At 35.0% G+C, this 19748-nt stretch overlaps 1 protein-coding gene across 15 annotated transcripts in view; it reads left to right on the top strand.

The window, feature by feature from the left end:
- The window catches only part of LOC146992788 (uncharacterized), a 218762-nt gene that overhangs the window by 153680 nt on the left and 45334 nt on the right, over window positions 1-19748 (top strand). For 8 of the 15 annotated variants that reach the window (XR_015039010.1, XR_015039012.1, XR_015039016.1 and 5 more), the window contains 2 exons: window positions 13154-13271; window positions 13450-13531. The exons of 5 other annotated variants lie outside the window; for them this stretch is intronic. Coding sequence is in view for 1 of the 10 variants with exons in the window: in XM_085809289.1 (XP_085665415.1) it covers window positions 13264-13271; window positions 13450-13531 (90 nt within the window). In the remaining 9 variants the exon portion in view is untranslated. Of the gene's footprint in view, window positions 1-12682; window positions 13272-13449; window positions 13532-16693; window positions 17050-19748 lie in introns of those variants that run through there. 2 more of the 15 variants (XR_015039008.1, XM_085809289.1) reach the window with 2 other exon arrangements.

The following is a 19748-nucleotide window of genomic DNA, read 5'->3' on the forward strand; positions in this document are numbered from 1 at the left end:
AGTAAGACCAGTTTCAATTTAAAACTATTTGCAAAAGAATTATGGTTTGCCTCTATATTTTCAGAAAAGCACTTTTTACTGTCTTCAAGTCATTTTAGAAGGCAAAATAAGGTAGAGATATTCTGGTTCTATGTTAGCCGCATGTTCAGGCATATTCTTTGCATTAATTATTGTAAGAGCTTTTTTGGGTGCAACCAATTGAGAGGCCTTTTTCTGATTTCTAATCCATTAGTGTGCATCATTAAATTTGAAAACCAAAGTAATTTAGAAACCTCTGCCTATTGAAAACTTCCTCGACACTACTTATGCATCTTAACCAAGAATAAACTATATACAATCTATTAAAATACAAAAAATAATACTTCCTAAATTTGGCAATTTACATTTAATTAATATTTTGATTCCTAGTCAATTTGCATACTAAATTTCTCAAAATTCCTTTAATTTAAATTTCTTTTTTAAGTAATTCACTACATTTAGTTTTACTTTTGATTTTGAATATTACTATACACGTGCCTATATGGATGATGAAACAGGAATTGAGTAATTGAAGAATTAGGTTTGTAGGCAACTTCCCCTTGATAAGATCTGTCTCCTGCCTGCTCAACAATTATTCACTTATGTAAATTAATTTAGTCTTAACAAATTAAAAAAATTGCGGGGAATAGTTTTTTGGAATATTATATATTTATCCCTGATTTTAGATACTTGCACTTAATTTACACATGCTCTCAGAATTTAAATGGTATTGTAAATTTATCAGTAATTTATCTTTTATTTGTAAGCAATTAAAATTTCATAATTTAAAATTTTCATTTAAATTAGCTTTATGCAAATAGAATTCAAATTTCATTCCTTGCAGCAATGCACAAGAGAATTATTTAAATTTAATTTAACTTTACTCTTTTATTTATATATGTATGTATATATAAACATGTCTGTCTAATCAATTCATGATAAATTGGCTTACGGATTCACTCAGCCATCAGTGTAGAAATTAGGATCACAAATTAATCATGTAAAACAAAACCTTCTGCTAAAAATGCGAAATGGAAAATACAACATGTGGCATTATGGCAATAACAGCAGATTTTATGCTATTTAGAAGTTATTTTTAGTCATAAGAGTAATTTATTCAATTGTATGTAATCTGGAATATAAGAATAGTGTTAAATCTTTCATTAAAAGTAAATTATTCGGTAATAAAAGTAAAGTAGGTGTACAGCCATGAATCTTCTGCTTCACATTTATTGCTATTGAGATATTTTTTGAGACATTTTGGGATCCATCCACAAGTAGTTTTCTTTCTAAAAATATATTATAAAATTTGCATTGGAAGCATATATAAATCTATATAAAATTAAAAAGAATGGGAGTTGGCAACAAAAAAAGAGTAGGAAAAAGTGCAGAAGCTAAAAAAGAAAACAGAAACCATAAGTCTGGAATACAAGTATTCTAAAGCTGCATTAAAAACTGCATTTTCCATAGCATGAATGCTGTTACTGTGTTTCATTTAGAAGATAAGTGAAATTTTTACGATATTTAATGCAAATAAGTCACCTAAATAGATTTAAGAAATTTCTGAATAGAGTCAAATGCCTTAAATTAAGGGCATTTGACTCTATTCAAAATTTGAACAAAACATTAATTTTGATTTTGTTTAGAAAGAAACCACATATTGCAAGCTAAAATTTGGTTGTAAAGCTTGTTTAAGATTTTTGTTTGTTTCGGCTATATATATACTCATAAATGAGTAATCATTTTTATGCTTAAGCTAATTGGTAAAAGGCTAATATTGAGTAAGATAGTTTTTGTTTCTTAAGACATTAATTCTAATTTTTCAAAACTGCTGTTCAAAGTCTTATAAACTAACAGTGTGTATTTAGGAATATTTATTTCTTTATTTCACTCTGGGTATGAAATGTTCAAAATGATTAGAAAATTATCAAAACATAAACAGTTTGATATAAATATTCTGTTTTAAAGCTTACTAAAATTATCCTGCTTAAAGGATCCTAATAAATAAATATTTCTGGGTTATTCAGCTAGAAAGTTAAATTATTTTGCAAACTTGTAGATCATTGGTAAAAGGTATAGAATATTATAACAGTCTGATTTCTTTTGATGATTTAAAATTTTATGAAGCATTCTGACCCTTAGTTTAAAGCGATGCAACTCAAATTCTACTTTTGTTGCATAAGGAATGTCACCGTTTTAGAATTACCCAAAATATTATTTAATGTAGTTGTTAAGTTAATTAAAATGGTGAAGAAACTTTCAATTAGTAAGATTAAATTGAATGCTAACTATGCTTAACTTATTACTGTTAGTCTCTTATATAGAATCCATCAGTTTCGTTTCATTTTCTTTAAAACAAGCGTAGAAAATGTTAAATAAGAAACTCGTTTCTTTTGGAGAAATTGACGTCTATATTCGAATTGTAATGAAAAGTAATGTAATGCTGAACGTTAATATTTTACCTAGTCTAAAGCTTTTATTTAATTTAAAACATGCATCTGTTTTACAAAAGAAAAATTTGGGTGAATAATAAAGCTTTCCTGTAGTACAAATTATGTGTGATTCAGAATGAGAATCACAAAATGCGCCAACTAAAAATTTTTAAGATTTTTTTGTGAAAATAAAATTAGAAAAACTGCATTCAGGCTATTATAATTTAACCAAAACCATTTTAAAGTATGAATTAGTTAATTTTATGTTTATATTGAATAAAGCTATAATTAATAAAAATCTTCATTATTTCTGAAACAGACGCAATAAAGTAAAAACCAGTTACATGATTATGAACCAATATGGAAACATGTATTTTCTCAGTTCTATCTATTATTAAAATATTAATAGAGTATGTAAATGTAGGACTTACTTCCTAATGATGATGAAGTAAGAAATTCTGCAGATCCAATACAGGAGAAAAATTATTATACCTATTTCAAATATCTCGAATAAAAGTACACGGAAATCAAGAAATATATTCATACTGATGGGTAATTCCAAAGACCAATTGGTACTGAAGTAGAATGAGTATAAGATTTTTATTACTGTTGCAGTTTACCAGTAAAGGAAAGTGTGTCATGTGATATTGTATCATATCATATGGTATCGTATCGTACCGTACATTCACATTAAAAATCGAAAATCAGGTAGCTAATTAATAATAAAATAAAAGCTAATTCTTTTGTGGGGAAGGAAAGGAATGCCATGGGCGCCAGTTTGCCTTTTTAAATATTGAGGGACAGCATTATTTTAACCATAACCGTCCATATAAATGGTGTTATTTTTTCTCTTTGCTGTTTATGTCTTTACATAGCATAAGTAGCACATAAGTGTTGTAACGGACGCAAAATATTTTAACCAATCACTGATTATATTTCTTCTATTAATGGCAAGGAAAATTATCAAGCAGAAATTGATAATTCGTTATACGGCCATAAGAATTTCACCGGATGCTGGTTTATGATAATTTTTTTTAAAGCATAACATACAAATGTTCTCTATCGTGAGCCTAGATGCCTTTGTGTAGGATATTCTAAGAATAATTGATTTGTATTCGCAATTATACCCAGGAAAAAAACGAAAACCTCGGAGTAGCTAGCCCATGAGATGTCAATAAATTATAGAAAGAAATAAGAGTTGCTGAGCGATTTTGAGTTTAATCTTCCATATTGTCTTAAATTTGACTAGTTTGAGATTAATTGGACACTACTTGTTTTTAGCATGGTTCCTTTAAAGGGTGGATGGTATGAAACCAACTTAAGGTTAAGAGACACGCACGTAGAATTCTGCATGTCAGCTTATGAGGTGCATGGCAGGCATGGAGTTCCAGGATCATAAAACAATTCGGGTTATTAATGACAACCACTGTTGCACAAAAAATGAAATCCGTTGCAAATTTTCCAGTAGGCTGGCATGTGCTTGTGGTGTATGGGAATATAAGGCTATATATATCACGCTGACAAATAGAGGGTGTTTTAAAAGGTCGTTGTCAAACTTTACATGTTGGTCTGCTATACCATAATAGATAAGATTTACATGGGAATTTGGCTCCGAAAATCACAATGGCGACCGCTAAAAGGCAGTGTTCGCAGGCTTATGGGAGAGTGGGAAATGTGATCATTTTAGGCGAGGACGTTGCAGGAGAAGAATGAATCGGTTTACTAACTCGGGTCTTTATGGACATTTTTTGGAAAGAGTGTTGCCGGATCTGATGGCAACCAGATGCGTTCCAGCAGCTACACGCCGAATCTTGTTTCAGCATGACGGAGTGCCTGCCCATTTTAAGAGCACTGTGCGAGAATACCTCCATAGGGCATACCGTGATCGCGGGATTGGCAGTGGCAGATTAGTCGCATGACCGCTCTGATCCCCCGACCTGAATCCCCTTGATTTCTGCTTATGGGGGTACATGAAGTCTATGGTGTACGAGACGACCGCAACATCAGACATGGATTTCGTCGGCATGATCTTGGAAGTGGAGGGACGTGTCCGTGGCACATCTGCTCATTTTGAACGGACCCGCGAATCCATGCTTCTATGTTGTGAAACACGCCTTGTGACAATTGGAAGGACTTTTGAACATCTTCTGTGACTTAACCATGTTCTTTAATAAAAGTCATATTAACACCTCTTTCGATATCCTTTCTTTCTTGCTCTTGCGAACATTATCACCTCGCGGCCACCGTTCGCATTTTCGTACATAAGTTCCTATATAAATCTTGCATGTCACGGTGTAAGGTCTATCCTGACTTGTTATTTTTAGTTAAAGCCACTTTCCTGTCGCTCTTAATTTCAGCTTACAATTTTCTGCCAGAATGTGTTTTCGGAATCGCGGTTAAATGCAAATGAAGGAAGAGCTGTACTTAAAGTCGAAGGTCCACTGACTTCGTTAGAGAGCCAGAGATTGCACAGCGCACGTTCTCCTTTTGCCTACACTCTCTCTAAGCTATTATTATGCTCGGCCGTATGTCAGGCCCTTGATAACTTCGCGGTTTAGTTAGCGTTTAAGGGACCAACTCCTGTAGAATTTTGATATCTTTTTAGTTAAGCTGTAGGGTTTATATTTATTTTAACTAACATTTATTTTAAGTTTAAATTGTCTTTCATGTCAAGCCTTTACTTCCCCCTAGAATTGCCAATGCTAGAGTATGTAAATTGTAGTAGAGCGCGCAGTATATTCAAATTTAGCAGAAGTAAGTTGAGTTTTAAATTGAAGGAAAACGAGATTGTAGGTGTGGTTCTTGAATCGCGAACTTGAAGGTGGCTAGGTAGAAATTTAAGAACCGCGCTTTGCGGCCTGTGTGCCTATCTCGGCAGTTTTTGCTGAATCTTCATCTGCTTAATTAGTAAGCTCGCTGATTCTCAGCGGTATTTTAGAACGCGGTTAGGTTAGTTTAAGATCTCGTGGATAGTGATCTCGCTACTTTATTCATCCAGTCATAATTGTTCAGTTTTACGTTCTGTTTCAGTTAAACCGCCGGGTCAGCGTAGTTTGTGAGCGTCAAGTGAACGCAGCTGTTATTTTAATAGTTGAATAAAAAGGGCTTTAAACCCTTCTTACGTGTCTGTGTAAACTTATGCTTAGTAGCAGTCACTACCACAGTTGCTGACAAGTTGGGTCCACACGATACTACAAAGCATTAGTTAAGTTTTATTTCTTGGTATTCTTGAGTTCAAGCCCAAGTGGAGGCTTTTATTTACGTCCGGAGAAAGGGTCATCTGTGAACTTTATTTTGAGCAATAAAGGTTAATTAATCCTTCTTGAGTTTCTCTTCTTTGAGCTAAAGCGATTAATCGCTTATCAGTTCTCAAGGTTCCACACGCTTAGCTGTAAATTCTAGATAAGAACATTACAATGGTATGTTATACCAGCGTGTTAAGTTTGGCAACGACATTTTGAGACACCCTGTATATCTGAAAAAATTCCAATTCAAACATTTGAATTTTAAGAGAGCTCAAAATTCTACATCACGAGAAGCAGCGTGAGACATTGCAACAGCGTATGTAAAGCAAACAAAACAGAGTTTTAGGTTTTTAACTGTGCGATAGCGATATAAGGAAAACAACAGATGATTAAAATTATGTGAAATAGCTGGTGTCGTCTCATATGCGATCAGGAAGAGGAGAAGGATGTTAATCAACGAAGGGGAAAGTGAATATGTGGGCCAGAGGTTATAAGAGAAGATATATTTTTTAAAGAAAGTTGTTTTTAAGTCTCTGAATATCACTATATCTGGAAAGAAATGAAAAATTTTTTACCTGATATTTTTCGTTTTAATTTCGCAGTCCGTGCATTGAAACTCTCCAAAGAAATTGTGCGTATTTGGTTTGAATAAAGATTTCTCTGATGAAATTAACCTAATGCTTCCACAGCATTGCAGTCGTTCGTATAATATGGCTTCACGAGATTGCTTTCGCAAAATCTTATTTTTCCTTCCGTTAAATACGCAGCCAAACAGAAGTCGAGTGTATATGCGCTTTGTTTGAATCCTGTTGTTTTTAATACAGTATTGGAGCTCAATTTGATGAACACAAAACTGAGTGGATTGCTTTAGTTTATGTGATTACGGCAAAGCCTCGAGGGCCATCTGCTAAGGGGAAGGGATGCTTTTGTGGAAGACGTTGTAATGGAAATTGGCTCGTAGACACGTTACACATGGGGAAAACCACGAAAACGCCCATACAGCCGGTTCGTTCGCGGGATTTGAACCTCGATTCGAACTAGCAGTGTTCAGCGACTTTACCACTCGACCACTGGTGGATGCGAAGGCTAGGAAAATTTATGTGTGAAGTTAATAATTATATTAAAAGCAATATACTTCAAACTATTTTTGTACTTTATACCAACATGGATATTTGATTTCTCTGGAAGTGATTATCATAGAGAAGATTCTATCCACGGTTTGCCATCCTAGACGATTTAGTGGCAAACGCAGGGCAGGGGCGGGGAAGTCGAAGTGGGCTGCAAAATTTAGGAGCAACAAAACTTTTAGATCTTAGAGAAAAAGAGATGATGGAATTTAGAAAAGCCTAGCACCGTTCCTGACGTAGGCTGATTATTGCAGGGGGGGGGGGATGTGGCTACGAATCCCGTGCTCGAGTACTGTTTGCGTAAGGGTAGGGGAGGCCTTTGTTGAGGACGTTTTAAGGAAAACTGGCTCGTATACGCGTTACGCATTGGGAAAAACCACGAAAGCGCCCATGCAATTAGCAGTTCGCGGTATACGAAACTCGAACTGAACTACCAGTGTTCAGCAAACTTACCACTCGGCCGCTGGTGCGTGAATCCCGCGTAAGACGTGTCCTGTATTGTGTTCACCTATGCTACTTCCTAGCGCGCTCAATATCGAGCTGTATGTGCTGTTCACCGTAGGCATTGTTCTCTTAGATGAGACGACTAACTGAATCACAGATGGATTTGGCTGTTGAATAGTCCTTTTGCATTATGTTATAAAATAGTGAAGGGAAAGATTTAAGCAAAATTACGAATAGTATACAAATATATGTAGCCCAAAATAATGATTTAAAGTTCTTTTTAGTCTGAATTCTTTTTCACAGACAAGAGGTAAATAGTGTTTCAGAACGCAGGAGATATTTCTTGTGTGAAGCGAAGAAAACTTATAAGTTTTGTTTTAGCAACTGTAGAAAATCTTATTTGTAGATTCATTCGATGAAATGTCAGAAAAAGAAGTGAAATTGAGTAGTTCATTTTTGGAAACAGTTTTCATTTCATGAAATAAATCAATCATTTATGGAAGAAAATTAATATTCAATACCGTCTATGAATCAACGTCGCTTTTTGTTATAAGAATATGTAATAAAACAATAATGGTGAGGCTGAGTTATCTGAGTGTTTATGAATTTAACAGTAAATACACAGTAATATTTAGACTAAAAAAGTTGGGATTCTAAACCTGTAACAAAATAACTGTAAGGAGAAGAATAGGGTGTAATGAGTTTGTTCTGATTTCTGAATACTTGGCTCTCCTTTAGTTAACAACATTTTCAATTCTCTGTGATTAATTAGTTATCTGCAGCCAGTTTCATTTCTGGTTTTCAGGATTGTTACTGCATTAAACCGCTTTGCAGTAAATAAGGCAAAAATGCTTCGGGAAATTTCTATACAATAATCATTAATAGAGTCCTATTTATTTCTGCCATTTACCCAGTCTCAGATGGATTTCTTTACTTTGAAACAGAATATTCCGTTAACAAAAATAAAGTCCAGGAACTGCTTCTGTAGCCTAAGGTTTTGTTATCTAAATGTAAATTAAAATTTCAGCTAGTCATATGCTCTTAAGTTTGGAGATGGCTTGAAAATTCCGTAGGAAAATGGATTCTAAAGTCTGGGGTAACTTCATTCTGAAAATATCTGGAAGTTATTATTTCTTAACGTCCAATTCCAAAGCTTCCAAATAGTGGCAAAATTAGATATTCATCTTTGTCATTTTTTTCTACAGTTCTTAAATTCATAAATTATCCTATCTCAAGTTTGCTATAAAACTTTTCCAGAAACACAGAAATTAAATTTTTCGTTTTTATTAGATTCAGGTCAACACCTTGGAGCTGATAACTTGATCTATAAAACTTATTAAACAAATCTATTGAATAAACTACATATGTTTTCGGTTTTATCAAGTCTGCTGTTAAAGCAAAATCTTTTTCTTCCAAAAAGTCTGAAACTTAATTGTAAAATGTGAGAAAACGAGTAAAGCAGATTTTCTGAAAGAACAAACTCACTTTTTTATGAAGAATGAAGCAAGTGATATTTTCATCAGTTTCAATACAGATTTCTTGAAACAACTTATCATTCAAAGAATTACCTCCTATTTCAAATTAAGCTTAAAAGGAGCCTTGGTTGGGTGCAGAGATTGAAAAAAACTCTATCAATTTCAAAAGTGATCTGTCATAGGTCTCTCTTTGAAAACCCAAAAATGTTTTTGAAAAGACACGTATTTAACACTAGAACCGCGGATTGGATCATTTTTGACCCAAAAGCAATTTTGTTTCCGATTTTCTTAAAAAGTTCTAACGCAATTGAAAACAAATTTCTTGACTTTTCCTGTTTTTATACTAATAACAATCTGTGAAAATATGATACGTTAAATACTTATAGATGTAATGTGTGGGGCCCATGTAAGAGTTTTGTTGACGATTACCGCAAGATAAGGGGCGTGCTTGGGCCAGGGAATAGAGGTGCCTTTAAAAATGAGATTTTTCTTGAATTTGCTTTTTCTCGTGAACATAATGGCCAGTGTTTTATCCACGTTGACTTGAATTTCCCATTTTATAAGCCAGTTCTCTAATGTATGGATGTAGTTTTGTAATCGTTGAATGAATGGATGTACGCATGCACTTTGTGCTAGCATCGCAGTGTCGTCTGATTACATAGCTAATGATGTGCCGTGTGTGGTTGGTATGTCATTCACGTAAATAATAAAAAGCGTGGGTCCAAGTAAGGACCCTTGTGGAACATCAGCCTGGATAGCATGGAGTTTGTGCCAGAAACGCGAACGTCGAAGTATCTACCGGTTATGTACGAATTATTAATGTTGATGACGTAGCCTGGGAAGCCCAGGGCGGATAATTTATAGGTGAGAGCATCCAGCAAAACTCTGTCAAAAGCCTTAGCAATGTCTAGAAATAAGCATGTTCAAGGATTGTTTCACCTCTGATGTGTTTTGTTTCGGACTATTGAATGGAATGTGATGCACTACTACTGTAGCCAATGCGGTAGTCTAATGGGGCACATCTGGTTCTTTATGACTACACAACTGGTTTTTCGCATTGCCTTGCTGATAGATAGAGTGTCTGTTCGATTTTTGCCACCTTGTTTACCCCCAGAGTTAAAATTGATCTTAGGTGAAAATGGCTGGAAGAAATATGCGTAAATTAACAGTTAGTGAGGCCCTCGAATATATGCGGCAATTATGGGAAAATGAATCCGAAAATGATAATGATAAAAAATCAGCAATGACGAATATGTGCCTCCAGATGAAGAAAATATTTCCTCGGATGAAGATACCGTATCTAATTTTCCTGTTTAATGTACTAGCAGAAAAAACACTTCTGGGAAGAAAGAACAATGTGTAAATAAACGTAAAAAGTTATCAGATTCGAATTCAGGTGAAGTGAACTCTGGAACTTTTGTTATAAATGATGGAACGTGTTAGGAAATCATCACCTCTGGAAGTTGTATGCATGGAAGAATTGCTGAACATGATGTTTTCAAAGAAAAGAGTGGCCCAAACAGTTATACAAAGCGAAATATTGAAAATGGCTATGGAATTATAGTTCATGGAGGCTACTTTTAGATGAGGCTATGCTTCGTCATATCGAAAATTGTGCAGAGGAAGAAGCTCATTGGCAACTGGGAAAAAATGAATGGTCAACAGCTTTGACGAACTAGATGCTTTTATATCAATTGTGTATGCTCGAGGAATATACGGTGCAAATAATATAGAGCTTGATAATCTATGATCTGTTGTTTGGGGTCCACCTTTTTTCCGCGATACTATGGCGAGAGATAGACTCAGAGAACTTTTGAAATTTCTGCAATTCGACAAAAACATTACATGGTCTGAACACCTTCAAACAGATAAATTCTGTTTCAGTTCTGAAGTTTGGAAGAAATTTATTGAAAATTCGATAACTTGCTATAAATCAGGAGCATGTATATATATATATTAATGAACAGCTGTTTTCGTCTAAAGCCTGATGTTATTTCACGCAATATATGCCAAGTAAACCAAATAAATTTGGTATCGAGTTCTGGCTTGCCGCTGATGTTAAAAGTAAATACGTGCTCAATGGTTTTCCATATTTGGATAAAGATGAGGAACGTCCTTAAAACCTACCTTTGTCTGAATACGTCGTTTTGCGTTTGATAGAAACTTTCGAAAATAAAGGAAGAAATATCATTACAGATAATTTTTCACTACACTAAATCTGTCTCAAATGTTAAAAATGAAGATTACTAGTTTAACTAGAACGAAGAAACAAAATCGGAAAGAAGTACCTGAATTAGTGAAAAAAGTAATAATGCCATTGTAAGATACATTGTTACTGGAGCATAATGATATAACTTTGACAGTTTATCAGGGAAAAACCAGCAAAAATGTCTTATTATTGAGCTTCCTTCATCCCACTGTTGATATCGACAATAATCGCCTAAAAATGCTTCCAGAAACAATATCATTTTATAACTCAACAAAATTTGGTGTCGACGTTGCCCACCAAATGGCTCGGAAATATTCTGTGAAGGGAGGATCAAGGATGTGGCCAGTTCATGAAACCCCTGTACCTAACCAGAGAGTGTTGATGTTCATTCTTCACTTCCAAAGTTACAATTAGTTCTTGAATTTACTCAATGATCATTCTGTATGTGTGTGAAGAGACGGCTCTGAGTAGACTACACAGAGGAAGAGCTCCAAAACCCCAGTTAAACATGCCATACACACAGCTGAATCCCGTATCCATCTTGTGTGCACAGATAAGAATTTGGAATATATACAGAATTCTCTCAAAGACAGCCATTATCATTTCCAGTCGATGTTTATCTTCTTTAGAAGTGGTTATCATGAGAAGATTTCAGGCCACAGTTGAGCACTGTAGACGGTTTAGTAATAAAAGCAGGTCAGGGCTGGTGCCAAAAGCTGTGCTACCTGTAAAGTTGCACCAGACGGTAGAATTTACATTTGGCAAACCTTTTACAATTTTTTGGAAGAAACCGGGTGCCAGAATTTAGAATTTGCAGAGCTTGCACCAGGCAGGAAAAAGCCTAGCACAGGCTGTGATGTATTCTCATTGTTTCCCGGGGGCGGGGGGGAGGGAGGCATGTTCCATGAAAACAAAACGCTAACGCTAGACCAAGGCAACAAACGGATCATGTTGTGGATACAGGTATCAGTTGCAAATAATATGCTCCCGGAAAATTAAGCAGAGGGATAGTTTGAATTCTGACATATAAACACTTTTAAACTGTGTACCAATTATTAGCGCCTCCCAGTATCACTTGGAGTTTCATGCAGCCTCTTATGGGCCTAAAGTAGCATACAATACCCATTGATCAGAGGGGTACCACTCACATTTTCGAATCGTTGATTTAATGTATTTGGGGTTGAAAGTGCAGAATCAAGCTTAGAAAATATTCAATGCTAACAAAGCAGATGTACAAGGCGTACCTTGTGCTTACAACTCAGCCAACACTTATGGCGAGCTAACTTGAATAACAGTAAGTTCAAATTTAAAATAAGCAAGTAGTTAAAGGCTAAACAATTCAATTTAACACAAAGTTTTCTTGCAATCCAACCAGCATAACTATTCAAATACCGGCAATTATAATGGAAGACTGAAGTCTACAATTCTTATATGAGTTAACAGCAACTTAACGGGACCTCGGGAGGCAGAACGCGCTCTGTTTTTACAATCTTAAAACCTCAGTTTAAATACACGCAAGCTAATTTGCATTCTGCCGTGGAAACCGAAAGAAGGGACAGTAAAGTTTAAACCATAATAACCGATTAATTAACATAATATAATGCCACACATGTATTCTGAAAAACAAATGAAGTTCAACATATTAATTAACACATATGCGTAAAACTGTTGTTTGATTTTGTTGGTCAGGTTAGGGAATGATTGTTGTATGAAATTGTAATTTAGTCATTAATCCTGGGTTATGTTTGTTTTCTCAGAAATGCTAGTCTTTTGACAAGTAGGCATTTGTATGAAGTAATCACTTTGAGAGCATTCCCTATCTGTTAAGGTAATTTACCTAAGACTACAGCAAGAAAGCATTTTTTTTTTTTTTTTTTTTACATTACAGCATCGGATTATGTCAATGAATTATTTCTTTTTCAGTGCATTATCTGGTTAAAATATGTATAAAGTATAGAGGATTAAAAATACATTTTTCCATATCTTCCCATTATTTGAATGCATCCTGATTTCCTAGAACAGATGTAGTAAACTTATTTTTTCTCTCAGTAGTTCGAAAACTACTTATGGTTTCTTTTCAAATGCTGTCAATAAAATGATGATATCTTATTTTTCAAAGTTCATTTTCTGTCTTATGAAGTTTTCTGCTTTGTATTAAGAATTCAAAATTAGGATGTAACCTGTTTTGAAACATCTCTTTTAGTGCTGCAGTAGTGGTGGTTTTTCATTTCTTTATCCGATGAGGACTTCTTTGCATGCCTCTAGCTTTTCAGCTTTAGAAATCCCGAGAAAGCGCCTGGAGACTATGTTGGCATGATGCGGTGAGTGTTTTAATGCTGTTCCCCATTATCTAGTGATTCAAAAAAAAAAAAAAAAAAAAAAGATAAATTTTTCCAAATTACCAATTTACATAGGAATACATGTGTTATTAATAAATTCAAGTTGATAATTTCAAATTATTTGCTAGCTATTTATTATTTATTCATTTTACTTTTTTAGAATTGAATCCTTTTTGTCTGTTGGATGCCTGAAATTCAGAGGCCCATCTAACAATCTGGCAAGTACAGTGAATAATACGAAGGTGAAGAAATATAAGTTTTTATAGCCAATTTATTCATTCCATTTGCAAATAATTCTTTAAATAATTTAAATATCAACCTAATATTGAACTGCTTGTTCTAATTGAAATGATGTTGAAAATAGTGTGAGATGCATGAACTTAGCAGTAATGAGTGAAAACTGACAGTTGGTTAATGTAATCAAAATAATAATAATCATTATAATTTTTTTGTCCAAATCAGTTAAGTTCTATTTATCGAGAGTTGACATCATTTGATATATGCCAACTGTAGTTAATTATTTCAGTAATTATACAGGGTGTCCCGTAAATCTTGCGACAATCTTCTGGGGAAAGGTGGGACTCATCATAAGGATTAAAAATGACATAGGATCCCATGCGCATCATTGTCATGGGTAAGTGGTAACGGATGTAGAAGATGGGAAAGGAAACAAGAGTTTCCCATCTTCTACCACTTACGCCTGTTAAGGGAGTTTGAAACATTTATTGGGCATGAATACAAATGGTGTACGACAGCTTGAATGTTACAAGAGATGCTCAAAGTTTGCACCATCAGACGCCTAACATGCCTGACACCAACGGACCATTGAGTGCCAGACATGCTCAAACACACTGGGAGTTTCTTTGACAGTAGCAGCTCAATTGATGCAGGGCTGATTTGTCCAAATAGCTATGAACGTCCTGTCCAAAATGAGCAGGCACCCCATCATGTTGGAATGCTAAAAGAAACAGCCCAAATATGCAGGCGCTGAGTAAACCCACCCGTACTTTAACTTGGAAGTCCTGCCACACACTGTAGGTGTTTTCTTGAACTCGCAAATGCCGATCGTGATAATTTAATATGCCATCCCTGTTGAATGTGGCCTCATCCGTAAACAACACATAAGCTGGGAAAGCAACATCACGAGGACTTTCTTCCAGAAACCACTGTGCGGAAGACACACGTTCACGATAGTCATCAGGGATCGGTAACTGATCCCTTTGGAGACAAAAAGGGGCGGTAGGACAAAGTGTTCAAGACATGCTGAACACTGGCACAAGACATTCTTAATTGAGAGGCAGTGGCACGTATGCTGGTCTTTGAATTACTCTCCACCATATCCAACACACTTTCTTGCCTAATGACCGAGCGAGTCGATTGTGGCCTGTCCTCACTTGTCTTGCCACTTCTTAATGACCCATAGTCATGCAAATTTTGATGCAGATGTGCAGACAAACTATGGTGTGGATGATGGCTGTCCAGGAAGTGTTCTTAAAAATTTTAAGTTGAATATTTAGTTATAAAAGATCTAATAAAATTTAGTGAATATTTGAAGGTTATGTATTTGTAATCATGTAAACAAATAAAATACACAAGGAAAGAGGCAAAATCAAGAAATACATAGTTTAGAAATTCATGAATGTAATAAAATTTGATAGGTTTTAACTTGAAATAAATCATAAACATGATTAAAATAAGCATTGTACTAAAACTGTGCTGATAATTGTAGCAATGTGTATAAAATTGGAGATGTAAGACATGGTCTTTTGATAAGCTGGGAAATATTTTACTGTACAGGAATTTTATTATTTGTATTTATTTTTCATGCATTTCATATTTCCCATAACAAATCTGCAGTTATTATTAATTGCTAATTAGTATTTATATAAAAGTGCACAGAGCTTTTTGTAGTTCACTAGTAGTTAAAGTAGGATTGATTGTCCACAAATGAACGTCGCCTCTGCCTCTTGCATTGGCTTGACTCCATACTGGCCTGAATTCGGAAGTCTGAAATAAGCAAATATGTCTACGTTATGTCTGCCAGTTCTTGCCTTCTCCTGCTCATACTTTTTGGCGTGAGTGTACATTGTGAGAAAGTTAATATTCAGGATTTGATATAAAGTTTTTTGCCCATCCCAGATAAGAAAATCTTTCATCATAAGATTAATGTACTACTAATATAAGAAAAGGAGTAAACTGATGTAAACCTTTTTATGTTTAGAAATGTAGTGGTCACTATTCAAAGAATTTCAAAAAATGTTACATATAACTTTAGCAAAAATGTTTATAATAAAATTTGGTCAAAAATATTACATATAACTTTAGCCAAAATGCATCATTGATTATTATAAAAGTTCTTTGATGATAAAATCAAGTTAAATCTTCTTCTTCTTCAATATCATCATCAGAGTCCCTGAAAAATAACTCATCATCATTAAACCAATCATTGCCCTGCTCTGCAGCATATTGAATGTCAACTTCCTCTACTCTCCAGACCGATGACAGATGTATAAGGTGGTTAAAGGAGGTGGTGTGTAAAAAAATCTGAAAGAAAAGTTCAATAATAAATTTTAAGTAAACATATTTATACTTACAGAGAGAAAGTTTATAGTTTAAATAACACTATTAAGATTTATTAGTTCACTGTAAGGAAAGATTTTGAATGGGAAATGAAATAATACTTTACAAAGCATAAAAACACCATAGACAAAAATTCGTTTGAAAGGGTATTGCCTAAGAGAAAATTGACAGGCACAGAGAGATTAAAATTCATCTATGCATGTGCACCAAAATCAACAACATCAAGGAGCCTGTCACAGCACTATGCTTAATGATTTAAAGCCTTAATTTAACATAAAGCTTTTAATTCTTATTTTATTTTGTGTTAGAAATATCTTTAAGTTGCCATTGCCATTTCAAAACAGGAGAAGGTAATAAAAAGTCACATGCAATAACCGATTGAATGGAAACTTAATTTTCATTGGAATATTTTATTTTTAAATTATTATTCAGACTACTCAGGAAATCAAAAAAAAAAAAATGTATTTCAGTGTAAAATTTTCTTAAGCAATGCAGATTCTTTATCATATTTTACGAATTGATGCCTGCCAAAAATATTCAGAAACCGAGCTTCATCAAAACCATTAATATGCAACATAATAATAGTGCTAGCCACAAATTAATAAATACCTCCTCCTAGCAAACGCAAAATAACATCTAACAGAAGCAGTTCCAAATTTGTACCTACCTTGAAACCTAAATCCTATCCTGAAACAGTTAACAACATTAACCCCAATAAAAATTTCATAAAATACTTTTGCATAATGTGGGAGCTCAAAAACATCTTCAGAGGCACTAAATTATCCTACTTAACATTTTTTATTGTAACAACTTTCTACTTTCAGGGCTGATGCCCAGTCGGGATAGTGGTTAGTGATGCTGTCTACCATATCGAAAGACCCAGGTTCAAATCCCTGAGAAGGCTTGGATGTTTGTAACTGTATAGTGTATGTGCAGCATGGTGGCACTCTAAATGTGTACAGAGCCACAAGTAACTCAAGAGGTTGGTGTCAGGATGAGGAATGGCCGATCCTCGCCCTCCCCCCGGGATACTCTTAATCAAAATTGGGGAAGAAAATGAGCAAAGTCGTACTGTCACCTGTATGGTGCTCAAGGTTCTTGCCAATGACAAGTGCAATCTTGTATTCCTTTGTAGATAAATTTCATGGGCTTGTTCTGTTGTTACTGTCAGACAAGTGAGGTAAGTCACAACACGCTTTCAGCTCTGAAATCCCGAAATAGAAAATGTACTTTGATTCCTAAACTTTGAAAAACTGATTACATTTCATAATAATATTTAAATCTATGTGTTAGTTTGATTTTACCCCTCACACTTCAGTAGCCCAGAGATAAAAACTGGATTTATTGCCATGTTTTCCTGAAACCAAGCAGTAAAGGACATGGTTAGTGTTTGGAAGCATGACCACTAAGATTTCCTGCAGGTTTTAAACTTCTTAGTACTCTCCATTATATTTTTATCAGTAATAATAAAAATTGCATTTATTTCTGGAAATATATAGCGCATAAATTTTAAATTAAAGTCTAAAATAGAAATTACATTGGAAATATGAAAATAATGATAACATTTTATAAAATATTTCAGTATCAAAATGAATAATTATGAAATGAAAAAAAGTTTCTGTAAACTCAAAACGTCTTATGTGAAGCGTACTGCAAAACAGAAACATGAAAACAGCAGAAAATAATTCTCAAATTTAAGATTTTTGCAATGTAATTTACTAGCATTTAAAACTCACTGACTGACAAGGCCATATATGTATAAATATATAGTCTAAAATATTTTTTCTGCGTCTGTAAGAACATGTATATACATGCATCTTGGAATACACTCCTCAAAAAAGAAATTGCAACACGGAGAAAGTATGCTCGTAGCATCATGCAAATTGCTCAATCGAGAGTTGCGAGATGGATATACAAATGAATAAAAAAACAGACACATAGAATCATTATAAATCAATTTATTCAGTATGTAATATGCCCACCTAGGATAGCGATACAGGCTGCAGTGCGGTAAGGCATGCTGTCAATGACTTTATTGATGGTTGCCTGAGGTAGCCTTTGCCAAGCCACATCCACTGCTGTAAGCATATCATCCAGGGTTTGCAGCCTTGGTCCTCGGTTAATATCGTGCTCAATGACATTGCAGAGATATTCGATGGGATTCAGATCTGGAGAGGCTGCCGGCCAGGTTTGGATGTCAAATCCGGTCAGACTGTTATGAGTATGCCGTGTAACATGCAGCTTGTCATTGTCTTGCTGGAATACCGTTTTGGGTGCACACTGCAACCATGCAGAACAACAGGCTCCACAACTCTCATGACACAGTGGTCCGCTGTCAAACTGCCGTTAATGTGTACCAGTGGCATTTTGTGATCAAACACTATGCCTTCTGTGATGCTCGGCAAAATTGGCTGTTTCATAGTGTTCTCCAGGTTGCCACCATATTCGTTGATGGCTGTCATTCCTCCACAGACAAAAACTAGATTCATCTGTGAACAAAATCTGATGCCATTCGATGGTTCATGCACTATGATGCTGACACCACACCTTGCATCTAGTCTTGTGCTCAGCAGTTAATGGTCTCTGTGGCTTGTACCCATGAATGTAAGTGTACTTCATGCAGTCTGTACCGTATAATTTGGGTGGACGCAGATCCACCTGCTCTTGGAGGCAACCAGCTTCTGATGTCACATGATTTAGAGAAAGGGTCTCCATTATTTGAACGCCGAATGTGCCTGTCTTTGCTCTCTGATGTGCACCTGTGCACGCTACTTCCTCTTCGACGTTCACGTGCACTGACCTGAATCCATCGTTTGAGACAGCATTGGATGGTACATATGTTGTGCCTAACACAAGTGGTTATTGTGCGCAGTGACAAACCAAGTTCATGGAGTTCGATAATACGGTCACGTTCCTCGGTTGTTAACTGATGGTATTGAACTCGCCGACATCTCAGTGGAATTTTCCACTTTTCTTCTAAAGTCTCCAATGCTTCATAAACCCTCAGATGCTGTTTACGAGAAGGGAAAGTGGCTGATCTTTTAACGCCTGCATATGCATACCACATGATCCAATGTGTGCACAACTTTTATCATTTGCATTGTTAAAAATCGAGATTAGTCGTGGGTTAAAGAAATGACATAGTCCAGGTCGAACAAATAAAAATATATTGGGAATATCAGGTTACATGGGAACAAGCAACCACAGCTATGCACACCAGACAGGGATAGAATGACAACAAAACTGTTGTTGCCAATTCTCATAAAGTAAATATTGGGACTGGCACATTTACATATATTTTTAACACGCCCCCTTGCCAGTCACACTATTTGCAAGATACTTACATACTTCCACAAAAATTGATCACGCTGTGGTTGTACACATTTACAGAAAAACAATGTAGCTGCTATTACATGCTTAAACACTATTGACTTCTACTTATGAATTACATCATTAAATGAACACATATTAAGTTATACTAGGAAACACAATGTTTACATAAAAGCAATTAAGAAAAATTTGTATCTAGGCTTCTTTCTGAAATTTTAAGTCAAGTCTCTATGCAGACACTATCAGTCGTAAACTTCAAAGGAGATCATTTTTACGTACAAGTCCCGGCATAGTTCATGTCACGTAAAAGTTTTTTTGAGGTCTGCTTAGTTAGGAGATCAGCGAGATTGTCGCTGGATCGCACATGATCAAATATAATCACATTTTCCTTCACTAGGTCTCTCAGAAAATGAAATTTAATATCAATGTGCTTACTTCTTTCAGAAGTAACATGGTTCTTTGCTAAGAAGATTGCTCCCTGGTTGTCGACTAGCACTTTTTGAGGTGAAGCAGCTAATTCACTACAGATTTCCTTGATCAAATTTTTAA

Source organism: Stegodyphus dumicola, chromosome X2 (genome assembly GCF_044657685.1).
Source record: "Stegodyphus dumicola isolate Sdum_Otavi_A_Nest chromosome X2, ASM4465768v1".
NCBI classification, from domain to species: Eukaryota; Metazoa; Arthropoda; class Arachnida; order Araneae; family Eresidae; genus Stegodyphus; species Stegodyphus dumicola.